At 36.6% G+C, this 20,500-nt stretch overlaps 1 protein-coding gene across 1 annotated transcript; it reads left to right on the top strand.

Moving 5' to 3' along the window:
• Positions 1 to 13,726: 13,726 nt before the first annotated feature.
• Positions 13,727 to 15,315, top strand: LOC121797649. Its single transcript, XM_042196286.1, has one exon. It carries the CDS (start codon positions 13,890 to 13,892, stop codon positions 15,225 to 15,227), a length of 1,338 nt encoding a protein of 445 aa, XP_042052220.1. The 5' UTR covers positions 13,727 to 13,889; the 3' UTR covers positions 15,228 to 15,315.
• Positions 15,316 to 20,500: the final 5,185 nt, after the last annotated feature.

Raw genomic sequence — 20,500 nt, 5'->3', positions numbered from 1 at the left:
GCTTCCGGCGTCCAGTCGTAGGATCGTCGGAAATTCTAGCTTCTCGCTGTGCGCGGAATTCCTCCGTCGGGCAGCTGTGAACTAGATTTTAGAGTTATTCACGTGTTGTGGGCAAAATGCTAATTTTTATTCATAATAAAGTTTGATGAACATAGCCCTATTTATAGACTAAGGACCCTAGGGTTGGTTCGACGCCTAATCCTAATTTATCTCGGGAAAGAACCAACAAAGAAAACCCGAGACGCTAAATTACCAAAAATAAATAAAATAGAATATTAATGACTCAAAAACATATAAAAAATAAATAGCAAGGAAATAAATAACACGACTCCTACGTGGTGACGAAGTCACCAAACTTATCCGGTTGCTTCACTTTCCTCTTCGGCCTCGACATTGCAATAGATGGCTGCTGCAGACGTTCATCCTCCTGGACGGCCTCCTCTTCCGGCGATGCTTCTTCCTCTGTTCCCGGCGACGCTTCCCCGACTCTACTGGAGGCTGGAGCCGGCTGACTTGGGACCGTATCAGTGTAGTAGTACTATGCATAACTCAAAAAATCTACAAACATTAATTCAAGCGAAATAAAGTCACTAAAACTGATTAATTTTATATGTACAAGTTCATACCTTATTCCTACCGCGCTGATTTTCACGCAACAATCAAATAATATTATCTTTAGCCACTAAAACTATCTTGTCGTAAAATTACAGCTTGGAGTATGAAATCAAATAATTTATTAACCATATTTTGGTGATGATGGCATGTGAATTTTCTCCTTCCAACCAAACATAAATCAGAAAAATTATGAAAGTATGGACAATTATTAGTACTACTACTACTAGTATTATTTCTTCCACGCTCATAAAAGAGTTGTACCTTGAATTGGGAGTACAATGACCAGTCTGAATTTAGTCTCCCACCGCCCTATCATTTGTGGGGGCGTTGTTTCATTTTTTGCTGGATGAATAACTTAAAATTTATGTTCTTTTGATTTTTGTTTGACAAGTAAATCAATTTTGTTTGCTGGATGAAGCATGATTCCTCCACTAAAATCGGTTAGATTTTGCCATTTTTGTAAAGGAATAGTAAATTTTTTGAATATAATAGATTGGAATTAGATTAATTCACTCTATTTTGTGAGACTGATTATTGATTGTTGTTTCCTTTGCAGTGGAAGAAGAAGAGGATGGATAGGTTGAAGAGAGTGACGGTTAGAGATGCCCACGGTTCGAAAACCGGCGGTTCCGGTTCGGAACCGCCGGTTCCGGTTTTGGCGGAAGCGGAACCGGAACCGGACCGTGAGGCTATTTCACGGTTCCGGTTCCGGTTCGAAAACCGGGCGGTTCCGGTTCCGGTTCGGAACCGCCGGTTTTCCGGCGGTTTTGGCGGTTCCGGTTTTTGAACCGGCGGTTTCGCCGGTTCAATTTTTTTTTTTTTTTTTTTTTTTAAATTTGAAATTTGGCTTTATACAACAAATCGGAACAAGACAATGCATAATTCAAGCACAAATAAGACGAATAAGGAGAAAATGAAATAAATTTTATTGATTTTGAGTTGTAACGGACAACGATACATTACAATTTACAATACATAAGTATACAATACAACAACATACAACAATGTAATATAATTTACAAGTGTCGTCGGGCGTCGGCTCGTCGCCTCGTCGGACTCGGAAGGTAAATTTAAAAAAAAATGAAATGGGGGGGAAAAAGGAAAAATTGAAAAGGGCTTGAGATCAACTTAAACTTTCAAAGTTAAACTTTTCAAATTTAAGTTGAGTTGCCTACGTATCCACAATTTTATTGAGGAATCAAAGCCCACGTAGTTCTCTTACCTTGGGATCAACCCTTTTTTCTTGCAAAATGTTGCCCATTTTCTAAGCAAACACATATCAACACGCTATATACACATTGCTACATTTCTAATAGGGGCAATTTGATCTTCCAAAGCAATCAATGCAGCAATGTGTATATAGCGTGCTGATATGTGTTTGCTTAGAAAATGGGCAACATTTTGCAAGAAAAAAAGGTTGATTCCAAGGTAAGATTTCATAGATCATTCAGGATGCGGCTAAGTTGTACTTGAAGATCATTAAAATATATTCCGCATTTGATATTTATCAAATGGGGAATATATTTTAATGATCTTCAAGTACAACATAGCCGCATCCTGAATGATCTATGAAATAGGGGGAAAAAAAAAATTGAAAAGGGCTTGAGCTCAACTTAAACTTTCGAAGTTAAACTTTTCAAATTTAAGTTGAGGTGCCTACGTATCCACAATTTTATTGAGGAATCAAAGCCCACGTAGTTCTCTTACCTTGCTTACCTTTTTGGTCGGAAGTGCTCGCCGTTCACCGCCCCCGTCGACTCATTGCTAATGTTGAGTGCTATCGCTTCTGACCTCGTCATCGCCATCGGAAGAAAATTCTTCACCATCACTCTCTACACGGAAGTCGAAATCCGGCTCTTGTGCTCTCATGTCCGCCTTTGCCCAATCGTCAAGTAACATAGTGGCTTCCATGTTCTTGGCGGAGAGATTGCTCCTTTTGTCGTCTAGGACACAACCGCCGACACTAAAAGCTTGTTCAACGGCGACGGTGGAAGCGGGAACGGCGAATATCTCCTTAGCCATGATGGAGAGTATCGGAAACTCTTTGTCATGTGTTCCCCACCAATTAAGGACGTCAATTTGTTGAGTAGGAGGACCTGCATCTTGAAAAATAGAGCGCGATTCCAAATATATATCTAATTCACTAGTCGCTCTAGTCCTATTGGTTGTAGTACCGTATAGATCTTGCAATTGTGATACTACGTCGGGATCGATCATGACATTGGAAAAATCCCCTCCACCAAAATCAAATGTAGAAGGACTAGGAGGAGCACGTACCTGGTGAGCGGTGTTATACCGCATTTCATATTCCGCGTAGAGAGAACGAAGTGCACTATCTAACCTATGTTTGATTTCATCAACATCCGGAATACTTAGTTCGAAGCATTCTCCTCTTGTCAAGCCCATTTCGCGGAGTTGAGAAAAATCCAAAGCGTGCAAACAACCATAGTACATGTCTAAAATTTTATAAACACCATGCAACTTCCACTTTGGATCCAAGCATTTTGCAATCAAAAACACATTTGGAATACGTGAAAAATATTTTAACCATTTTTCAACCATGTAAAACAAAATAGCCTTCAACTCAACGAATTGAGTATTTTTCACACAAGTTTTAAAACCAATTGCCACATACATGCAATGCTCCAAAACGCGCACAGAAGTAGGATAATAAACACCGGATAACTCAACAGTGGCATTTTTGAAAGCGCGGAATAATCGAAATAAATCCATGCTGTGGTCCCAACAAGCGGGTATCAAAATCAAATCAGAAGGAACATGAGGACAACTTCTAAAAAAATCACATAAATACTCAATGTGGTTCAAAGTCGACTCCAACATATCATATGTCGAGTTCCACCGAGTTGAAACATCCAAACGAAAGTTGGTGTACCTGCATTGCTTACCATGACAATATCTCTTCCAAGCTCTACCAATAGGAGCTTTGTTATGAATCAACTTCACAGCAGTTCTAATAGGATCAACATACTTTTGCCACAAATCGATGGCATCTTGAACACACAAATTCAAAATATGGGCAATACATCGCACATGGAAATATTTACCATCAATAACAGGAGAACATGCACTGATTAAATCATCTATGCTAGCAGTGTTAGCGCTAGCATTGTCAAAACCAATAGAAAAAATTTTATTGATCAATTGAAATTCATTCAAAACTTGAATGATCAATTGAGCAATTGCTTGTGCAGTGTGTGGTGCGGGAAATTCCCGAAATGCAATCAAACGTTTGTTCAAAGTCCAACTGTGATCAACGAAATGCACCGTGATGCCCATATACGAATTTTTACAAAAACAATCAGTCCACACATCAGAACAAATAGAAACTTTATGCCCTAAGTTAATAATAAACGTACCTAATTGCGCCTTCTTTTCCATGCATTGTCGAACAACGGCTCGCGTCATTGAAGTTCGACTCAATTTTCTTGCAGCGGCATTATATACTTGCCGCATACTCGACTCAAAAGCATCGTTATCAAAAGCATTGAATGGAAAATGTTTCATAACGGCAAATCTAGACATCACATTAAGAGCATTTTTGTGATCATATTTCAAAAGAGTATTGCTACACATACCTGATGTTTGGGATGAACCCGTCGTCCCACTTCCGACTCCATGTTGAAAGTTGAGTTGAGTTTGGGTTGGAGCGATACCAAACTCGACCGGATGCGCTTTCTCCAGGTGACGGGTAAATGTACCGTACCCTCCACCCTTTCGGAATGTGTATACGTTTTCGCAATAGTTGCAATACACATTATAAGTGTTTGGATCGTTACTATCTTGTACCCTCTTGAAATGTTTCACGAAGATGTTTGAGGTTAAAGACCTTTCAGCTGGTCTAGGAGGTTGAGGAGGTTGTCCACGTCCACGACCACCACGACCACGCCGACTCCTTGGTGGTGGTGGGGGTGGCATTTCTTGAACCTCTTCTACCTCCTCCCCCTCCTCCTCGTCGTCATCATCATCATCATCATCGTCTTCATCAACATTCACGGGGGTTGGACTTTGTTGGGAATAGGCACCGCGACCGGGAGCACCACTACCGGTACCAACATAAGCATCGCCTTGGTATTGAGAGCGAGAGAGAGCAATAGCATGTGCCACATCTTGCTCTTCTCGAGCCTACAAAATAATATTTGTATTGTAATTACAAAATAAAATTATGAACAATAATGAAATGTAATTCAAAATTAATGAAATTAGTAGATAATAAATATTAACCTGCCACTCATCCATGTTCATTTGAGAAATTTCATCAATAACGGATCTCCGAGATGGCCTCTTGGCCTTTCCCTTTCCCTTATCAACACGACCTTCTCGGGATGAAGACATATTGGAATGGTATGTAGAAATGTAGAAATATGGAATAATATATTTTTTTTTGTTTTAGTAATTGAGAAAGAAAGACAACTTATAGAACTACGGGAACAAGTATAACTGTATAAGTGTATAACAATGCGTAATAAGAGTAGCAATTGCGTAATTAAATGGAAGCACAATAGCACAAATGAGAAATTGGAGACAAAGAGAGAGAATTGAGAGATTGAAGAGAGAAACTCTTATTAACACAAGAGTGGGGTGAATGTAAATGAGGATAGAGGGGGGTATTTATAGAAAAAAATGAGGGGGAAAATGGAAGAATTCGAATTTGAAATTTAAAAAAAAAAAAAAAAATTTGAATTTTCACAAAACCGGCGGTTTTGGCGGAAAACCGCCGGAACCGGCGGAACCGCCGGTTTCCGGGCCAAAACCACCGGTTTCCGAAATAAAACCGCCGGTTCGGTCAACGAACCGTCTGCAAAAGCTGCTCCATTGTCGCCTCGTGCTCCGCGCCGCCTCGAAAGTCACTAAACCGGCGGTTAACCGCCGGTTTTTCCGGTTAACCGCCGGTTAACCGCCGAAAAACCGGCGGTTTCGACCGTTTTTGAAGATCACCACCGGCCCTCATCCCCCTGCCTCGATTTAAGCGCCGGAAACCGGCGGTTCCACGGTTAACCGCCGGTTCCGAACCGTCCCGAACCGCCGGTTCGGTGACGGTTCCGGTTCGAAATATCTTGAACCTGAACCGGACCGCGGACCGAATTGCGCCGGTTCCGGTTCGGGAATATTGCGCCGGTTCCGGTTCCGGTTCCGGAACCGCCGGTTCCGGTTCGGCGGTTAACCGCCGGAACCGGAACCGGTGGGCATGTCTAGTGACGGTGTGTTGATTGTAATTGAAGATGCCACCACTACTATTGTATAGTTCAATTCTATGAAGTTTTGCATTAGTTCAACTCATTTTTAATTCGGTCGATCTTTGTTGTTTCTTCAATTTTTATTCACGTTTAACTGAAATCATGATTTTTGTCATTCTATACATGTTTGTGGTTTTAAAGCTTTGTTGGAATGATAATATGGGATCAAATCAATGTTTTAAAAACCGGACCGGTGAGTGAACCGGCAAAGCCACTGGTTCATGGTTCAACCGGTCCAACTGATTTAGTCACTGGTCGAACCGTTATACTGTTATAAATGCGTATATATATAATTATATAATATACCAAATATTTTTAATTAAGTGAATGATAGAATATATAATATATTAATAGTATATCCCAAAAACATTACACCTCCACCTATAAAAGTTTAGTGAATGATTGAATTTTATTAATTTTTTATTAATAAATATGATTAAATATATAAATTATACTAGTAGTAAGTTATTGTAAATAAAAAATTTAATATTTATGTATAAAAATAAATAATTTCATAGTATTATTTTCAAAAAGTAATGTGGCAAAATAATATTATACACAAAGATATATGAATAAACATAAATTAAAAACATACATTTAGTAAATACTCCTAGTATATAATCAAATAGTAGTAAACTTTAAGTATAATTAATCACATATTCATAATATACATATATACGTATTATACAAATAATAATAAAACTAGCAGTAGTAAGCGATACATAAATAAAGTGGATGATAATTAAATATCATAATTAGTATTACTAATTACTTTACTATTAAACACGAATTATTAGTTTATATAGATAAAATATTTCGTGTTTAACATATAAAAATAACTTATGTTCATGTTATTACCAAGAAGTCCTTGGGTGTAGTGGTAGAATTGTTAGTAAGTTCACTGGGAGATCTTGAGTTCGATTCCTATCAAGGCCGAAATTTTTTAAAAAAATTTGAAAAGCATTTGAACCGGTTTCCGGTCAGACCGGTCCGGCCGGCCGGTTTCGGCGGTTCATCGCGGTAAAACATGTCACTGGTTTTATAGGGCTAACCGGACTGGACCACTTACCGGTTCGCGGCCGAACCGGCCGGTCCGGTTTTTAAAACATTGGATAAAATCATATCATGCATATATATTAAACACGTGTACAATTAAATTTGGTTACTATTAATTAATCTAATTCGTATTAGAAATCAAAATTTATTGTGCATCTATATATTTTTAAAATGCATAAAAAATCATATATTACAAAATTAATAAATACTACTATATAAAAATAACGGTTAATTTTAATTAAGAAATCAACCTTCTGTTTGTATCTAAGATTGAATGATTTTATAAGCTTCTCCATATGTAGATTTTATTGTATGTATTTTTTAACATATTCCCACAACGATTCTGGCATATTAGATGGATAATAGTAGTATCTACCATAATTTGACAAATTTGGAGATCAATAGGGTAAATGACATTTAAGATATATCAGTAGACAAAAATTACTAGATTAATTGAAAAAAATTATGAAAGACTATTGCGCCTTAGATCGTGGATTAAAAGTTAGTGTCCAAGTTTTTCACAATCCCCACGGAGTCCTTCACCGACGACTTGAGCAACCTCAGAAATTGGGCTAGAGGGTAAGGACTTGGTTGCTTTGATCTGCTTGTCTGCTCTCTTAGTAATATGTTGATCTTGTTCTCTTGGGTTTTGGTGTTTGCGTTATTATTTTGCTTTCTCTTTTAGTTTGGAGTCAAGTAGGAGTCGGCCGATTGGATAACATGCAACAAACACTGCAACAAGGGAGGATGTTTAGTTGATAACGACATGATTTGAAAAAACAAATAAGAACACTTTGTGTAATTTGTATGAAAAACTCTTACAAAACGACACATTTTAAATGAACGATGAAGAGCAAAAACGCCACCATTTTTTTCAAGGTCCTGGAGCAGAATTGAAACTATGTAGTTGTAGTTTTTTTTTTAAGTATCAATTGTGTAATTTTTTTTATTTGTAAATTTTCATTTTAATTATGTATTTTATTATTTTCATAATATATTTCTTAAATGTAAATAACATTCGTATTTTTATTATTCATACATCAACTTAATTAGGATATGTTAATAAAATATTAAAAAGAAGTGATAGTAAGATTTATATATAAATAGTAATAATAATTAATAAGGGTGGGAAAATTTAAGGGTATTTTTATGTGACGAGAATAGAAAAGTACTCCGTATGTGTAAGGCCGTCTTTCACTACACTATTTATGGACTCACTATTTTTTATCTTAATCTTGCTCAAGATACCCATGCACCCCAATTGAAAGAAAAATTGGATTTGAGCAAATGTAGGAGAGATTAAATGAATGTGAAAAAAATTATCAATTGAATAAATTATTTATAAACGAGTGTAAAAAATGAATAAAATAAAAAAAAAGTTAGAAATCTATTGTACTATATATTTTGAATATTAGGTAAATTTTAAATTAAAATAATAATTTTCATTTAAAAAAAAACAACTCGCAAGGATTCGACTATGCTTATTGCTCCAAACCGGGGAGTGAAGAGACGATCCCCTTGTCTCGTTCCTCTGGGATGACACTGTTAGGATTGGTATACTGAAAAGCATATTTCGAGCAAGTTGCACGGATAGAATTGCTTATATACAATAAACTCTACAATCCACTTTTAACTGAAGGCGAGAAGAATTAATTTTATCGCATTGGTGTTTGCTTATGCATTTATAAGATGTTTCTCAAACATTTAAATGTATAAGAAGCAAATAAGTCTAATTCTTCTGCATAGTAGACTGGTCGTAAACGACGTTCACAGAAGGTGACGCAGTCGGTCCTTTGTAGAAGAGAAATAGAATTTCACAACCCAGATAGGCTTTGGCTACCTATCGTGAAAGGTTGCAGTGTCAGTCTGCATGTTTCCTTACCTTAGGAAATAAACGACACTGGTGTGGTATAGCACTAAAGGATCTAACAGTTGAGATAAGTCTTTCTTGCTATTTACTGAAAGACGAGGTCTCGGTGATTGTTATTTCTTAATCATTGTTGACATAACATTGAGCATACGATATTGATTATGCACTACTTTGATTTATCAAATGGTGCGGATTTTTCGCAATCCAAGAATCCTGGTATCTTGGGTAGTGGTGATCAATGTCTAGAGGTGCTAGTATTGTTATTGCAATGAATCGTGTGCTGGGTGAGTCCAGTTTGATAATATCCTCAAGAGGTGTTCGAAAAAGGTTTTATTATTCAGAAACCCGACCGGTTGGAATTTATTCCAGAATAATAAATAAAGATTTTGAACTAGACAACTCTTGGAAAAAGATAGTAATTAATTAAAGTCAAATAGCAGACTTAAATTAATTAATGGATATTTATATCTTAAACACGGGAAATAATAAATTAAAGAGGTAAAGTCTGGATTACTCGTAATTTGGGATTGGACGGGCAGTCAATATTATTATACTATAGTGAATGGTAATAATATTCTATTGGACTTGTATTAAATTGTGACTCAATTTAATTAGTAAAAGTCCAACAGGTTTGGCCCAAGTCCAACCTCCATGGATCCCTAATCTGGCCCATCATAACTCTATATAAAAGGTGATTAGAAAGGAGATTCAAGGATAATTAAGAGTTAATTTTCGTGCTCCCCTCTGGGAGTGGACGAAAAAATCGGTTTTTGACAAAACTGATATTCTGTCTCCTTTCTAATCAAGTCCTTTTCGATTCTGACAAGCTTTGCCCACCCAAAGGTCATTATCTGAGTTCGGGATACAAATTAGAAGATTCGTGGTTGAGTACAAAGATCATCACGTGGAGAAGGCGCAAGCAATCGTCGATTCTTTGGAGAATCAGATCGGTAATCCTAAACCGTAGAATAGCATGAATTAGGATTTTAATTCCTTAAGCATGATTTTTGTGCGTTCTTGTATGCAATTCAATGTTTAACATGTGAATCAATTAATCCCATAATCGGTCAAATAGATCCATATGCATGATTTATTTGTGAATGCATGACTTCCGCTGTGCAAGGGGCACCAAACCCCAGCAGACACCATCCGGATGCATTAGCGGATTTTCTTAGGCCATGAGATGACATGTTTAAATTCACATAAACTTATGAGTTGTGTATTTATGAGAAAACGTCTCATTGATATGGATGTAGTACACAGGAGGGGACACACGTATAAAGAGGGTGGGGGCTTACCCAATATTTTTTTTTGCATTTAGTTTGTAATGTTTTTGAAATTTTTGAAAACATCTACTTAGCCCTTACAAAACCAGTATCTCTAAAGGCAAAATTATTGGAAATTGATTGATGAATGAGGCTGAATTTGAAATTTTGAAATAGTTAAGAGCGTCCATAATAGCGCCCGTCCCGGCGGACGTCCGGTCGGCGTGCAGGAGTTCCGCGCGGGACGTCCGCCAATGCGCAGCGGTGACGCGGATACGAACGTCCGCTGCGGACACCGGAGTTCTGCGGCGTTCCCGGGACGTCCGTCGCGACCTCCTTGCGGACGTCCGCCATTGCATTGACCCCACGGACGTCCCGATTATTTTATATTTTTTTCAAAAATTCTATAAATACGGCTCGTTGAACTTTATTTCATTCGCACCACTTGTATTAACGAGTATCCATCTCTCTCTACGTTTCTTTTATATATCCAGAATGACTGGTAGTGGTAGTAGTAGTGACTTTGGTGCGGGCGGTAGCGGTGCAGCCGTGCCGGTGGTAGTGGTGGGGGGTATGATGACATAATGAGGCGAATTCATACACGTGTGCGGGAGGCAGCGGAGAGGGAGATACAGGCGGCCTTAGCGCCGGCGGTACCTCGACCCATTCATCGCCGATCTATAGTACCTCGGGACCACCTCGCTGCACACCGTCGGTTGTACGAGGATTACTTCACTCCGGAGCCACGATTTGGGGATAACATGTTCCGGCGACGTTTTAGGATGCATCGTCCGCTCTTTTTGCACATCGTGGCCGCTTTAGAGCGTCGATACGGGTATTTCAGGGTGCGGTAGGATGCGGCTGGTAAACCCGACCACACTCCGATTCAGAAGTGCACTGCCGCAATTAGGCAGCTGGCATACGGAGGCGCGACTGACATGTTCGATGAGTACCTCCACATCGGTGAGACGATTGCCCGCGATTGCCAAAAGTATTTTTGTCAGGGCGTTAGGGAGATATTCGGGGATAGGTATCTTCGGAAGCCTACCCCTGAAGATTGTCAGGCTCTGCTGGATATGCACGGGACTCAACACGGGTTTACGGGGATGCTAGGCAGCATAGATTGTATGCATTGGGAGTGGAAGAACTGCCCCGCTGCCAGGAAAGGGGTGTACACTACGAGTTTCAAGGGTAAGAATCCCACGATGATCCTTGAAGCGGTAGCTGACTACCGGCTGTGGATTTGGCATGCCTATTTTGGAGTAGCCGGGTCGATCAACGATATAATTGAAGAAGCTCATATTCGACTCCATAACGATATAATTGAAGAAGTATGCCAGCGGAGGGGTCGTCGTTGATGGAATTTTTATTTATTGAAGTGTATTTTTTTAGTTTTTTTTTGTTGAAATGTACCTTTCTTTTTTTTATTTAATGAAATTTTTATTCTGTAATCATGGTGAAATTTTAATTCCGTAAATTGTTTAATTCCGTAAATTGTTTAATTTGGTGAATTTGTGAATTTTTATTATTGTGGGAAGTCCGTCGGGATGTCCGCCACTGTGCAGTGGGAAGTCCTTATGACGTGACAGTGCAGTGGGAAGTCCTTATGACGTGGCAGGAGGTGTTTTTGGGATGTCCACGGGAATGTCCGTCGGGACATCCGCACCACTGTGGATGCTCTAAGAAAAGCAACAATGTTGGTAAATGTTGGTAATGATTTGAGGAAGAAGAGGACAATTAATTAAATAATACTATAATAACGATATACTATACTTAAAAGATACAGACTTCTTCTGGCCTCTTTTAATGTGTATATTCTGAGATTAAAATATTCAGAATTTCTTGTAGAGTGCTTTGTGTTAGGAGAATTAGCTTTTAACTATAATCCAAACGAATTCATCTTTAATTTTAAAAATTTTCTGCCTAGAAGGCTAGAACTATGCAAATACTCCAGAATTGATTATTCAGCTTATCCATAGCTGACTTTGCTCGGTAATTTTAGTATTTTTCTTGTTTTTTTAAAAATTTAATTATACATAAGTTTGTATGTCTAAAATTATTCATATTTACTTTATTAGGTGAAATTAATAATAAGAAAGTTTAATTTATAGATTTTTTTTATTTAGAACCAATTCAGAGTGTTTACTTGTTGTAATTTAATAGAGGGAATATTTTTTTAGTCCGCGAACTTTGCCAAACTATTATTTTTGAACTGTAAACTTTGAAAATATCTTTTGAGATCCGTCAACTTTGACTTAATATCATTTAAATTACTTTTCACCATTTCGAAATTTTAGAGGATAAAAATACCCTCAAAACCATGAATGACAGAACAGATATCATTTACAATGTAGCCTCTACTAATCAAATTTTCTGCGTCCACCCTAGTAGTACATGGTAAGAGAACATAAGATAAATTGTTGCTAATCGTGCATGACTGGATGATAGATTGATAGGGAACAAACGTGGATTGAAATTTTGATACGAACGTTTATTAGTTTTTTATTAGATAAGTTCATGACCAGCGCAGCGTAATTTTACCCATCAATTAAATCCCATTTATTTAAACCACGACCTTAATAATCTACTACTACAACAAAGTTGGGGGAAATTTGGTAAAAGTATTAAAATACTAATGGAAAATGAAATTCTTCCCTAAAGTCTACTCATTAAAAGCTCCATATTCCCCTCTTTGTTTTTCACTCTTTAAGAAAGTTCCCACCTTTTCTTAAATCTTACTAACACGCATATTAATCCTTTTGTTTGAACTTTAAGGCCATCCACAACGCTGTCTCTATACCGTCTCTTAAACCGTCTCTTAACTACTATTTGAGCACTATTTGAGGGCCCCACTGTCCTTTTTTCCTCCATCTCTTAACTAAGAGACGGAACCTGCAACGCTCCGTCTCTTAACCGTCTCTATACCGTCTCTTAATTACTATTCATTCAATTTAATTTATAATTTTTTTTTAAAACCCAATTCAATTTAAACAAACACACTTTATTAAAATTAAAACAAAAAAAACACACAAAATAAAAAAAACACACAAAAAAAAAATTTTAAAAAAACACACAAAATAAAAAAAAAACTAATCGGAAGGGCTAATCATCCTCCGGAGGCGGTCGAGGTTGAGGGGGAGTCGGAAGGCCAAGTTGTGCTGCCATATGCACAATTCCGTTCCACCAGGCCGCGAATTGGGAGTGCGAGAAGCGGGAAGTGTCCGCCATTGTGGCGGTCATGGGTTTAGTTGCCCTCGCCGTCGCCGGACATCTTGAGTTGGTTTATGAAAATTTCAGCGAAAATTTGAGAGAAAATTTAGATGATAGGAAGAATAGATGTGTAGTTGTGTGTAAATGAGGATGGGTTTAGGAGTATTTATAGAGTAAAAAATTTAATAAAAAACAAAAAAAATATAAAAAAAAACAAAAAAACGGTAATAATACCGTTACAAAATTTTTTTTTTTAATTTAAATTCGAATTTTTTTTTAAAAAAAATATTTATTGCGTCAGCACGTGACGACGCCCACTCGCGGGCCGGCGAGTGGGCGTCACGCACGACGCCGGGCTGCGCCACGTCGCCTAGGCGCGTGGCGAGACAGCTCGTCTCGTGGCTCGCCGAGGCGAGACGCGCGACGAGACGGGACGAGATGGAGGCTGCAACGCGTCTCGCCGGGGTCTCGCGAGACGCCGGCGAGACCCGTTGTGGATGGTCTAAAGCATTTAACAAACCCATCTCCCCAGAAATAAGAGAGAGAGTGAGCAAAAGAGAAAATGAGGTAAAGATCGAAACTTTTGTTCGTCTGTGTGGTTTAGAGAGAGAGAGAGAGATGGGAATGACGAGCAAGAGCAGGAGCAATGGCGAAGGTTGGGGAATGGGATTCCTCCTAGTTTTGTTCCCCGAAGAAGATCAAAATCAAGAATCCAACACCAGAAAATCCAACAATCTCAATCAATTCTCAACCTCTGCCTCATTCAAGCGCACAAATTCATCACATCTAATCCACAAAGCCCAGTCCACAATCTCAATCTGCCTCCTCCTCCTCTTCACCACTCTCCTCCTCTTCACCATTTCCACCCTCCCCTCCGCCACCACCGCCGCCCGCCGCCGCCACCTAATCTCCAAATCCCCCCAATTATCCTCCAACATCTCGCATGCACTGCAAGGAATGGGCACTCTCTACCGACGAGGCACCAGAGCAATGACCGAACTCGTCGTCGCTCATGCCCTCGACTCTCTAACTCGGGACGACCTGAAATCATTCCTCCGCCTCTTCCACCGCTCCCCCCTCGCCTCAAAATCCGATCTTTTGATCCTATTCCCCTCCAAAACCGCCGCCTTCGACGCCGCCATTCTCGAAGAGAACGACTCGTTCCTCAAGCTCCTAACTCGCTACAAATCGAGCAACGTTTCTCACTCGTCAGCGAGTTTCGATGTAACCCATTTCACGAAACTCAGCAAGAGAGAGAGAAAAAGTGGCGAACCAATCTGGGGTCGGAGAATTCGAAACAATTCCACCGGAAACGAGTCGGCCCGGGTGAGTTACGGCTCGGTAGCGGGTTTCGACGTGGAGGAACTCGACCCGGAGAACTCGCTATCCGGGTTTTTGGATCATGTTCCAATGAGCTTAAGGAGATGGGCTTGCTACCCGATGCTATTGGGTCGGGTCAGGAGAAATTTCAAGCATGTAATGTTAGTGGACGTGAAGGAGTTTTTAATACTCGGTGACCCACTCGGCCGAGTCAGGACTCAGAGCCTCGAGTCGGTCCTTGTGACCAGACATGGGAAGAGAAACTCCCGGGTCGACTCGGGCGTGTTAATGGGCGGGTCGAGAGGGATTCGGAGAGTATGCAGCAAAATGTTGACTGATATTGTGAGGGCCACCATGCATCAACAAGTCAAGAAGAAGAATCCGGTGAGCGAGTTGGGTCTTTTCAACCAACTCGTTGGAAACGACTACGTTTTGAAGGAAGTGAACTTGATCGTGTCAACTGAGTCGCTGGGCGAGGTGAGTTCACTCAGCGGGTCGGGTTCACATAATTTGTTGAGTAAGCATGGGTTGATTAGGCGTGGGAAGAATACCACTTTGGATGTTAATTCCGCGTTAATCACCCATTTATGCTCCTTTCCAATAGATTCTACAGTTTATAGTGAATGTCGCTACTAAATTTGTTTTTTCTTTTAAATATACTTTATACAACTTGTTGATAATACAGTGATGATTTAGAAAATTAATTTTGTTTGGGTGGGTTTAATTTGCATGGGCTAACAACTGCACTGAACTGTTTCTTGTTTTTTTTTTGCTTCTAGATGTTTTTTCAATGTCGGTTAGTTAAATTCTTGAAAAGATTCGTTTATTTTTTTTCTGGTGGCTTTTAATTTACAGCTTTAATTGATTTCGACATTTATTTAACTAATTTGTTTAACTGCTTAAAATAACATTAAAACTTATTTTGACTGAAAAAACAGAGTGAGGAAATAAGAGATAAATATGGTTGTGTGACCTGTGTCAGTAACAGTCAAATTAGGTCCGCGATTAGATTAGTAGTATCTGGTCAAATTAATGCTTATTCATCACCGCATTAATAAATCTAATTTACATTAAATTTTAATAAATTTGACCACAAATATTGAGTTATTAGATAGCAACATTGAATTAGGATAACATGGAAAATCTCGTAAATCGTATAGTAATAATGAAGCATTTATAAAAGCAAAAGCGTTGAATTTTTTATGAACACTTTTGAAGGCAATTAAGTAATCGATCTCCGGTCCTCATATTCAACCTACTGTAGAGTATTTTCGATGACTACTAATTAAAACTAAATTTAAAAAAGAACTTCTCACAAATTGTGAATTTATTTAATGGATATGTCTTCAACTTGGAGTGGTTGGTGTATGAATTAACGTGAGAATCAACAACATTCTTATACTCCGTATCTTATTTGTAAAATCTACTTAACATTTAAATATTTTTGTTTAGACAAAATAGAAATGGAATTAATTAAGCGTTGGAGGGCGGAAAAATCACGGATTGAATGTGAAGCAACTAAGCTATGCGTACATTTATTGTTAGCACGTGCTCACACCTTTCTTCCGCGTGCTTTCCCAATTTAATAATCCCCTATTTATTTATTTATTTATTTATTTATTTATTATTATTATGACCATCTCGTTTTAGCTTATGATTTTTAACCTTTCACTAATTTCGATTAATTTCCATGCTACGCCTGTTTAATAATTAGAGACAAAGGCCGTATGGAGATTAGTGTAAGGAATTAGCACCCAAAAATATACTACTATTATTAATTCCAATATCCTACGTATTTTATTTGTTTTGAATGTAGTGTTACAGTTTTTTAGCAGTAATTTAGGATCTAGTCCACAAAATTTTATTCCTGATTACGTTCAAGATTGGCATAGTTAATCAAACATCGTGTTCCGGATTTCCTATTTTCTAAACATTAATATCTCATTTAATCCGTTCAAAATGTTATCAAATTTAACTTAAATGCAATGTACTAGAGTATATATAGCATATTCCAAGTAAATCTAATGCCAAATTTGTCGGTGGGTTGATTTAGAACCTATATCTTCTGTTGAAAAAAAATGATGCAATATACTGAGTACTGACAACCTAGTACAGAAAACTCCAAATTAACTTCGTAAATTATCATGAAATATAGATATACCATGCTAATAATATAAAATTAAAACGTGACTGTTGATTATAAATTTGTAATAATATATACTATACTACCTTTTATCTATTGAATATATTAAAAATACTACTATATGATATATAGTATAAATCTTGTATTAAATTGTTATTAATATCACATGAGAATGGTATAGCTGTAATATTCAAATTTTACATTTCAATGCAGAATTCGATTTTTGTTTGATGATTCTATATTATGCCTATTAACATCACAGCATTAATGTAGTACTCTATAATATTATGAGAGGTGGGGGCTAATCCACAGTCGTATTCTGACACTAATTATTGAAAATGGGTCGCTAAATTAATTTACGTAGTAGATGATAAATTTGTATATTGATATTTCCAATAGACAAATCTTTTACTACAATTTTAATGATTTTAGATACAATAGATTCTTGGTTGATACTGTATTAAATATTTTATTGTAACAAGTTATGTTTAAAACTCCATAAATTTGAATGAATTTATGTGAGTAACTATAGGCGATTAGGCGTAACTATACGAATTTGGATGATAAATTTATTTATTTTTAATTATATTTGATACAGTATAAATATAAATTTTAACCAAGGTCGAAATTGAAATGTATATACTTAATAAGTAGGTATCCAACCGGAGGAGAGTGATCAATTGCTAACTAATTAGCCATCACAAATTAAGATCAAATCTTAGCTATTAGATTTGACATTATCTAGTGGTTGAAATAACGACACATGGATTATATTTTAAATTAAAATAATTATTAAATAAACTTAAATGGTATTAATATCAATTCTATCATCAAAATCATCTCAAAACTTTAAATTTGCGTTACTCTCTCGATTTAAGTTATTTTTTCACAAAAAATATATCAAATTAAAAATAATTTTATAAGGATTCCAACGAGAGCTCAATTGCATATGTTTCGACGATGTTCGGGTGATGAAATTTGATAAATTATATTTTAATTTTCACACATGTTAATAAGCAAATTTTATCAATAAATGCAAAAAAAATCAATATAGCATAGGTAAAATATCAATAAAACTGCATTGATATTTTCTGGTACTTGTTTTGATATTCCCATGTCATATTGTTGATATTTGTAATACACTATGTTGATATAAAAAGACACCCACGAAAATTATCATATGATAACATAATGACGGTATTACCATTTTGTTGATATTTTGTCTACTATTTATTGAAATTTGTGAGCTTTAATCTCATCCACTCATTTCAAAATCCAAGGGTGAAGATTTAGTCTTAGTTTTGAATTATGGTGTTATAAACATTAGAAGAGAACCCTCCAAGTGGATACTCAAATCTCAATACACTCATACAATAATAATAATAATAATAATAATTAAATACATACTCACTATATGAGAAAAGGGATACAAAATATAGAAAATCTGGCATCGGTGGCATAGCATAATTCGACAAATTAATATCCAATCAAGAGCAGACACATGCATACGCCACCACACATATTATGATAGATCGATAGAATTTATACAAAATTGTTTCTCTTTTAAGGGTATCGAATAAATCACCTTCTTATCATGAATCCGCAATTCCCTCTTTTATTATAACATATGTTATATAAAATAACTAAATCTGATGTATAATTTACTAAATTAAAAAAATTGACATAGATTTGAATCTTGGAGGTGGCGATTTTTAAGTTCAATAAGTTATACTGTAGTGAAATACAATAATAAGAATAGGATGAATAAAAATCAATATCTTATACGCGCGAGTTAATGTAAAAGTCATACTCTATACTCTATAGTGAGAACTAATAATAATGTAGTAATAATAAACATGTAAAGTTATTGCATTAATTGTGAATAGAAAATTATTATTGAGGGTCTTTAGAAAAATATTGTAGTAATTGATACAAGCTGAAGACTAGCAAAGCGAGTGCATGAATCATGATGATCGCATTTCCATTACGAAAAATCAACTACTACCATTTAAAAACATAAAAGGCCACCGATAAAAATAATGAATTCCACTTGCCCTCCAATTTTCATTATTTTTCTTTTTCGGCGCACAATTAGTGATAATTGGAAAAAACTGAGTCGAAATATATATCCTCACATTGTGGGGGACAAACATAGGATCCAAAGCTTTTTGAAGAAGCCACATATGTTGTTATTGGATGAGAACAACTAAACTAAACTAAACAAAAAGTTGCCACCTTTGACAAAGAAACTGCAATAATAAATCATTGTATTTAGATGAGCAAAATCATATACACATATCTCAAATTCTCATCAATAATATTTTTACAAGAAATCCAAGTTAATTATAAAATGATTAATGGGATTTGGGACTTGTAGGTGTAGATGAGAGAGAGAGAGACAGAGATGTTGGAAGAGAAGTCAAAATTGTTTAGCTAATTAGTAAGTAAATGGTACCAATCTCTCGCTCCATCATTGAAATAGCTACAGCCACACTTTGGTCTTGTATCTGTCTCACACGTTGACATCCTTATTTTTTAACTCCATGCTTTCCCAAAAATAGATATAGCTTTTATATAAGACAAAACATACTAACGTAAAAATTTAATTAGAATCCAACTTATGTGATGTTCAAGGCTAATCGAAACGTGCTTCTTCATGTTGGCGATTGAAACATAAATTTATTATATAGTATTTCATATCGATATAAATAAAATACTAAAATACTTATATAACTCTAATGAGTCATTCTTCCAGTAATTAGTTAGTTTTAGGATAGAATCCTATGTATTTCTTTCATAGTTTCAGATCATCACCGACCGTGGGCTAATTTTAAATTTGGATCAGTTCGATGGAGGGTTTAATTTGTCCAATCCAATTAGAAAAAAGTCCAACCCGTCCAAGATTAGCCTTGAAGGATTTGAAGGAGGGTGTTGGCAATTGAAACATAAATAAATATAACAATATTCCACATCGATGTAATGAGAACACTGAAACCATTATATAAGTCTAATGGATCACTCCTCCTATAATCAAATTGGTTTTAAGATGGAACCACATGGAATTCTGTCATTTCTGATACCTAAACTTGTAACGATCCGACTTCCAGATTGATGGCCATGCCTACAAAACCAACACAAATCTTTCCAGTGTGTTTTGTCCTCATTCACACGCTCCCCATGCACATAGAGTCACTCGTTTCGTAATTTCCCAAAGCCAAACACTTTTAACATTAAAAATCTTATGAGACGCACACCGCCAAAAAAAAGCATCTGAGGTGAATATGCAATCCCAAATCTACATATCCTCATAATCTCTCTTTTTCGAATGTGTTTCGATTCATCTATATCCTTTGTACTTCATATATAAGAGTAGTTCCTTATCTGTGTCTTTGCACCACCGGTGTTAACTCCTACTCTTGCTCAGACAGTACATACATTTAAGTTTTCAATACAAATAAAATCAAACTTGTAGTTGTACATATGTTTTGTCTTCAAAAACTAATCTGGATATCTGCATATATAATCGATTGAAAGCAATGGAGTTGATGATTAAATACTACTACTACTACATTATAAATTTGAAAATATAGAAAATCATGATGGGGCTAAATGCATCTATCTTCCATGGGACCGCCTCACATGAGTTTCAGTGCTGGACAAGTTGCATATAAATACAGCACTGGTGTGAGAAGAATATTTACATATTCGATTCAAAAGTAGTATATATATACTCTATCTAATCAGTTGAAAGAAGAATTATATAGTT

Source organism: Salvia splendens, chromosome 4, assembly GCF_004379255.2.
Source record: "Salvia splendens isolate huo1 chromosome 4, SspV2, whole genome shotgun sequence".
Classification (NCBI taxonomy): Eukaryota; Viridiplantae; Streptophyta; class Magnoliopsida; order Lamiales; family Lamiaceae; genus Salvia; species Salvia splendens.
The sequence above is the reverse complement of the archived record's forward strand: the minus strand, read 5'-3'. Positions and strand labels throughout refer to the sequence as shown.

Excerpts from the sequence above, each read along its gene's own strand:
- LOC121797649 (XM_042196286.1), top strand. The coding sequence starts at position 13,890 with ATGGGAATGACGAGCAAGAGCAGGAGCAATGGCGAAGGTTGGGGAATG.